General features: G+C 36.5%; 1 protein-coding gene and 1 long non-coding RNA gene across 4 annotated transcripts; one reads left to right on the top strand and one right to left on the bottom strand.

Annotated features, from left to right (window-relative positions):
- Positions 1-248: 248 nt before the first annotated feature.
- On the top strand, positions 249-2,891 carry LOC111983152 (probable WRKY transcription factor 40). Its single transcript, XM_065763912.1, has 5 exons — positions 249-612; positions 804-863; positions 1,308-1,634; positions 1,754-1,870; positions 2,230-2,891. Exons 1-5 carry the CDS (start codon positions 547-549, stop codon positions 2,590-2,592), a joined length of 933 nt encoding a protein of 310 aa, XP_065619984.1. The 5' UTR covers positions 249-546; the 3' UTR covers positions 2,593-2,891.
- Positions 2,892-3,508: 617 nt separating this feature from the next.
- Positions 3,509-6,929, bottom strand: LOC112041017 (uncharacterized). 3 transcript variants are annotated; one of them, XR_010625120.1, is made up of 6 exons: positions 6,495-6,925; positions 6,092-6,256; positions 5,299-5,538; positions 4,705-4,895; positions 4,333-4,472; positions 3,509-4,067 (listed from the first exon to the last, which is right to left on the bottom strand). It is a non-coding gene; the product is annotated as an uncharacterized LOC112041017 (long non-coding RNA). The 3 variants fall into 3 exon arrangements; XR_010625119.1 differs by having other exon boundaries at positions 4,705-5,538; positions 6,495-6,929; XR_002886145.2 differs by lacking the exon at positions 5,299-5,538 and having other exon boundaries at positions 6,495-6,918.

Below are 6,929 nucleotides of genomic sequence, written 5' to 3'. Positions count from 1 at the left end.
ACACCAATACCACACACAGCCCAACCCATTGTCTGTTTGTTTTTTTTGTTTTTTTTTAAATATTTTAATTTGATGGTGTGCGAGCTTGACTTTGAAATTTTTTTGAGTGTACAAAGAATTCTAGTGGCAACCGACACACCTATCACATTCATAAAATAATACCAAATTAACGCACGCCAAACAAAAGCGAACCCATGCAGTACTCTTATCCTTTTGCTATAAATATATACTTTTAAATATGCAACTAAAAAGTTCATGCCAGCTCTTCAGCTAATTAAACTCTCTTTCCACCAAGTTTCCTTTTACATCAAGTTGATCTTTTTTGGTTTTTATATATATGCTCTTCCATTTGGTTCACTTGCCAGAAATTTTAACAATTTGAACACTTCTTCACACTTGAAAGTTGTGACTTGGTCTGGGTTTCTGTTGAGGATTCTGTAATTACACAGCTTTATCTCTTTTGGTCAAACTAGCTAGCATCTTCTGGAAACTTGGGTTCTGGGTTTTGCAAGAAGATTTGGTTGGACTAGTTCGAACTCGACGGCTATGGATTATTCTTCATGGAGAAGAAGTACTTGCTTGGATCTTAATGTTAATGTTGCTTCTGTACCGGTACGTACGCGTGGAAAATTTAATCTAGCATTCCAGCTCTAGCTCTAGCTCTTATTGGTATCATATTTACTTGAATTCATCAACTGAGAAGTTTCTTTCTATGTTTTTTTTTTTTTTTTTTTTTTGGGTTCCAGAACGAAGAGATGGAAAGCAATTTTATTTTTTTTTTTTTTTTTTTTTTTGGGTTCCAGAACGAAGAGATGGAAAGCAATTTTATAGACTTTGAAAGGAAGCTCTCAGTTAAACAAGAGGTTGGTTCATTCTCTCCTTTCTTTGGTTTTCCTTGTGATTATGTTTTATTTATTTATTTTATTATTCCTTTTGTTGTTGTCAATTGAAGGCTATGAAGTAGAAAGATAAACATGAATTTATATTAAGTTATTGGCCTAATGAAAATGAAGTTGAGCAAGGTTCTTTTGACTCCAGCAAATAAAATTGGGAACTTTTTTTTTCCCCAACAAAAATGACATTGTTTAAGGTTGCTTCATATGTAGTGCTACTTCCTTCATTGAAGTCACTAAATGTTAAACCAAAATTGCTACTGAAACTTGATTTGTAAAATGTATTTCTTTTATGAAAAAGTTGCTCTTAATTAATTGCATTGCATGTCTGAAAATTGTTTTGGTACTATATTCCACCATCAACGTTTTAAATATATACGGGTTGCTAAAGTTATTGTGTTTAATTATGTTCAGACTGGTGCTTTGGTGGAGGAATTGAATCGAGTGAGTGCAGAAAATAGGAAGCTAACTGAAATGCTAACAGTGATGTGTGAGAACTACAACGCTTTGCGAAGCCAGCTGATGGATTATATGAGCAAGAACCCCGAAAAGGAGCTTAGCCCCTCAAGGAAAAGAAAGTCTGAAAGTAGTAACAACATTAATAATAATGCCAATGGAATTAATGGCAACTCAGAGAGCAGCTCAACTGATGATGAATCATGCAAGAAACCTAGAGAAGGGACAATCAAGGCAAAAATCTCAAGGTCTTATGTCAAGACTGAAGCATCAGATACTAGCCTTGTAAGTTATTTACTCGCATAGATCCATATATTACTATATATATCTCTCTCTTTTTGGCCGGCCATGCATATTGGGCGTAAATTAATTTACATGCTTTACTTACTTTCATGACTTTGTAGGTTGTGAAGGATGGATATCAATGGAGGAAATATGGACAGAAGGTCACCAGAGATAATCCCTGTCCTAGAGCTTACTTCAAATGCTCTTTTGCTCCAAGCTGCCCCGTCAAAAAGAAGGTGAGTGATTATATTCAAAACCATGCTTCCCCTAATTTATGATTATCTAAATTGTTTTTCCCCCCCAAAAAAAAATAGCACATCTCATCCAACTCACATACATAGATAAATAATCATGTCGCTAATCAAGTCTCCCTTAAAATATAATATGGAAAAAGATCATCTCCATTTGAAATGGATCAATTTCATAATTTAGATCAAATTAAACAAAAGTGCATTCCCTGACATATCATTTAAAGTTTTCTGAGACATCTAAAAGCTGAATACAAAATCTTTTTTGACACTATGTTTCCCATTCTGTTTTAATCAATGTATTTAGTAGCAATCTAAAGTGGCTATGGTTGAATTTGGCTGTTCAGGTACAAAGAAGTGTGGAAGACCAATCAATTTTGGTTGCAACCTATGAAGGTGAGCACAACCATCCCCATCCTTCTCAACTTGAGGCAACATCAGGCTCCAACCGCTGTGTGACCCTTGCATCCCTCCCTTGCTCAGCCTCTCTCAGCTCATCTGGACCAACGCTCACTCTTGAGTTGACAAAATCGAAGTCCAGTACTAATGACATCAAACCATCAAAACCCAAAATTGATTCACCAGAAATCAAGCAGTTCTTGGTGGAACAGATGGCTTCATCCTTGACAAAAGATCCCAATTTCACGGCAGCACTTGTGGCAGCCATTTCAGGAAAAATGTTACACCAAAATCAAACTGAAAAATGGTGAATGCCCATAAAGAAGTTACATCAAGCATTCTGTAATGTCACAGAACTATTTCTAAGATTAGCTAGGATGTTTATGTAAATACAACAATTGAAAAGTGAGAAAAAAAAAATTTGGAACTTGTATTGTTGAATTTCCTCTAACTGAGAGGAATGTATTTTTCAAAGTAGGACTGCAATTTCAGAAGATTAACCGCGAGGCAATCCAAGGTCAATTGAGCCATACGCTTTGATAAATACAGTTTCATGAATGAGAATTAGAATCAGATCCTTGGAAGTGTTTTCAGTGGGATTATTTGGTCCTGAGTTTGGGTACTGAGTTTCTGCTCGTCTTATGTTATGAGTCCCTCTCATGTGTTAGTTTTTTTTTTTTTTTTTCCAAGTTAACAGAAGTACAATAGTACAATAAAACTAACAAATTACGTAATTAACCGAGAGCAGTTAGTCCAAACATACTAATTCTTAAACCTACAGGCAATGGCAAGCTCCTGGTCTCAGTCTAATAATTTTTATGATCCTTCCACTTACTTAATTTTGAACTAATTCTGCCAATGTTTGCTTCTCATTTGCTGAAAAACTGCCTTTGTTGTAACACTACACAGATGCTTCAAAGGGCCAACTACATCTATTTTTGAACCATTGAATTAATGTCTCGACCAGTTGAGATAGAGGTTCGAATTCAAAATTAATCCTGCCCATGGGGAAAAAAAAAAAAAAAAAATTAAAGATCAATTGTGAAAACTGAACCTAAATGAATGTGAAAATTGAAGCTGAAGGTTGGCAACCAAACTCTTCCTTTTATTTATTTATTTATTTATTATTATTATTTTTTATAATGGGTTTATAACCACATAAGATTCAATAGGTTGAGATAAAGAGGTACTGTTTCCTGTGTTCAGGAATGGACAGGAGGAATGCCATTGATCAAACGAGAAAACTTATAATATTTCGCAGTATCAATTCTGTAAATAACCAAGTCATCTGAGCTTTTGGAGTCACAGATGCTTCAATCTATTTTTTCATATCTACATTTATTTGTACAGAAAACACTTCCCCAGAGTCACTCCACATCATTGAGGTGGAGCCAACAAGAACAGAATTTATTTACAGTACACCTAATACGTAAGATACTAATTCGATAGTTCTTGCTAGTCCCAAGCGAGTTGTGTCAACTTGTAATTTTTCTTCCAGCTTGGATTTATGAGTACCATCTTTTTCATCTGATTTGGCCACGGTCAAACACTCCTTGAATCTGAAGCAACTAATGAGATGGTCATTTGTTAGCATAAATGTATGGATGACCGTGGGCCCAACACTGCGGAACCCCCTCTTAACAAGGTCTTTTTACTCATTATTTCGGCTTTTGGAGTTTGGTGTCTTGACTGGAACCTGGCGAGAGTACCGGAATTGGCTAACTATAGGCTTATGGTTCACAAAGTTCCACATGTACTTGCTGAAAGACCCAAACCTGTCAATTACCTGCATAATATCAAAAACATACAAGAATCTTGTTGAATTATACACAAAATGGAGAATTTTTGCTGCCTCTCCCTCATTTGTTTCTCTGGGGTAGCCATGCAAGATTATTTGTGGGTAAAGACGGTTTTTCAACAGTACTAAGCATTATGCAATAGCTTCCTCACCAAACAAATGATCAATAATTCCTAAAACAACCAAAGCACCTCATATTTAATCTATGGTATAGAATAGTAAAGTTAGATGAACAATAAATTATGGTCTGAACCTTGCACATTTGATTTGCATTGTCAATGATGGCTCGCAGCTTCACTTCTGATAGTAGAGAGCTGGCTAGGCTTCCTGGTGTGTATCTTGTTCTCATTGTATTTTGAAACGGCATCTGGGTCAAAGTCCCAAAAAACCTCCCTGTACTTATACAAGTCATGACAAATAAGCCATAAGTTAAAACCCACAAAAATGCTTAATGTATTTGATGCATAACATTGTCAAAAGCTAGTGTGGCAAGCACTAGAATATTCCACTGACCATAAACTCACTACACTAGATATTTCGATTTCATCACATGAAGAGTATGACCAATACCCAAATATATGCCTTTTGTTAAGAATTACAGGCCATGTAAGTTCAGCCAAAGTACCTGATAGGCTGAGCAATTCAAACAGTATCCTGCTAGTGTCATGAATACTCAAGACTGAGAAAGATATCAGCTGCAGTTCAAGTTTGGGATTCAAACCCGGAAGGTAATCTGAACATTTTTGTGAGGTACATACTTGTCATTATGGACTGGGACTCCTCATTCCTCATCATGAAAAGCAGCATGCCGTGGATCTTTTTAACAAACAAAACCAATTAGCACATAGCAATTGGTATTTTAGACGCTAAACATCAACAATTGAAACTGGAAGTGAACACAATGACTGAACCAACTCATTAAAAGAAAAAGTGTGCATGAAATGAGACTGGAAATATAGAAATCCTCTACTGTCATCTGGATTATGTCAAGTAGTGTTCCACATATTCTCACATCCTAGGTTTTGGATCATACTTTAAATATACCAGGGCTGACCCGGTACTAATAGTAAGCTTTGCAATGAAGCTGACATGTCAGCTTGTGTGATGTGCTGTTATTTTACTAGTAAATAGCTAAAGCTAATAGTTTGTTATTGCTGATGTAATTGTCGATTAGTATTGATGTAAGCAATTAGTTAGCTGCTGCTATGGTAAAGAGAACCTCGCGCATAAAGACTTGTAAGGTGACAGAATAGAGGCATGAGAAAATAAGACTACAGCTTTTCTTCTTGAATCTCTCTATTTTTCTTCCTTCCTTATCTCTTTCTAGTTCTTAGAGGAAGACACCCTTGAAGTAGTCAATAATGTTTACTGCAATTGGTATCAGAGCAACTATCCAGCCATGGCAGAAGGTACCAGCACCAGATATTTCCAATTATCTGAGATAGTTGCTGGGGTAAAACTGAAACAAGATCAACATCAAAGAGCTATGGAGATCAGAACACAGCAACTTACCCAATTATCTGAGGCTGTTAAAGAAATTAGATCAATTCTACCAACCAAACCCACTAATAGCAATAACAAAGAGGAATCAACGATGACCAATGGAGGTATGGGTTCATTCCCTAAGCAAATAAGATTAGAATTTCCTAGGTTTGATGGGGAAGATCCAACTGGCTGGATCTATAAGGCCACACAATAATTCAAGTTCTATGATATTCCCAATCATGAGAGCATTCTCATGGCTTCCTATTACATGGAATTATCTGCATTAGTGTGGTTCTAGGATGCATAGTTTTGATGGGTGGGAATCTTTCTTAAAGGCACACTTCACACTAGGTTTGGGCCAAGTGCTAATGATGATCCTATGGAATGCCTTACCAAACTTAAGCAAACTTCAACTGTGTCTAATTACAAAGCTCAGTTTGAGGTTATATCAAATAGAATTAAAGGGTTATCTGAGTCTCACAGGATGAGTTGTTTCTTGAGTGGCCTTAGAGATGAAATTAGATTACCTGTTAGAATGCTTAATCCACCTTCTCTGCATCAAGCCTTTGGATTAGCAAAGATCCAAGAGGAGTACTGGATTAATAGTAGGAGAGGTGCCTTCAAACCAGGAGATACAGGGTGGGCAACAAACCAAACCATAATATTTGGCCTCCCCAAATCAGATTCCAAACCTAGAGTTTCAATTCATAAAATTAGCCTTGCAATAATATAAGAGGGGAGAAAGAAGGGCTTATGCTATTATTGTGAGGAGAAATGGCATTTAGCTCATAAGTGTAAGACATGCCCCAAGATTTTCCTCATGGAAATGGTCCATAATGAAGAGAACCAACAAAGAGTACGTTTGGAAGAACTCGAACCAGCAGTGATTGAAGGAAGAATTGAGGAGGAAAAAAAAATGCTATGAATTACCTTGAAATATCATTAAATGCTCTCTCGGGAAGCCCAAACCCTGGAACAATGAGGTTAATAGGGTTTATCAAGGGAGTTAGGGTTACCATTCTTCTTGATACTAGCTATAATCTTAACGTCATTGATCCCTCTATTATAACCAAAGTTGCCTTAGTGATGCAAGGAGCAGCTATGGAAGTCAAGATTGCAGATGAGTCTGTGATAAGGAGTGAAGGGGTATATAATAGGGTACTAATTAAGATGCAGTGTCACTCTTTCAAGGTTGATCTATTTGCTTTACCTATGGAAGGTCATAATGTGGTGTTGGGAATTCATTGGCTAAGTACATTGGGGTTAATTCACTAGGACTTTAAACTACTCAGTATGAATTTCACATATGAGGGCCAGCAAGTTTTGTTGCAAGGTTTGAAATCAATGGGGCCAAGTTTTCAAGAG

Source organism: Quercus suber, unplaced genomic scaffold (genome assembly GCF_002906115.3).
Source record: "Quercus suber isolate HL8 unplaced genomic scaffold, Cork oak 2.0 scaffold_532, whole genome shotgun sequence".
NCBI lineage: Eukaryota > Viridiplantae > Streptophyta > Magnoliopsida > Fagales > Fagaceae > Quercus > Quercus suber.
Note: the sequence above shows the minus strand (reverse complement) of the source record. Positions and strands in the feature narration are given on the sequence as shown.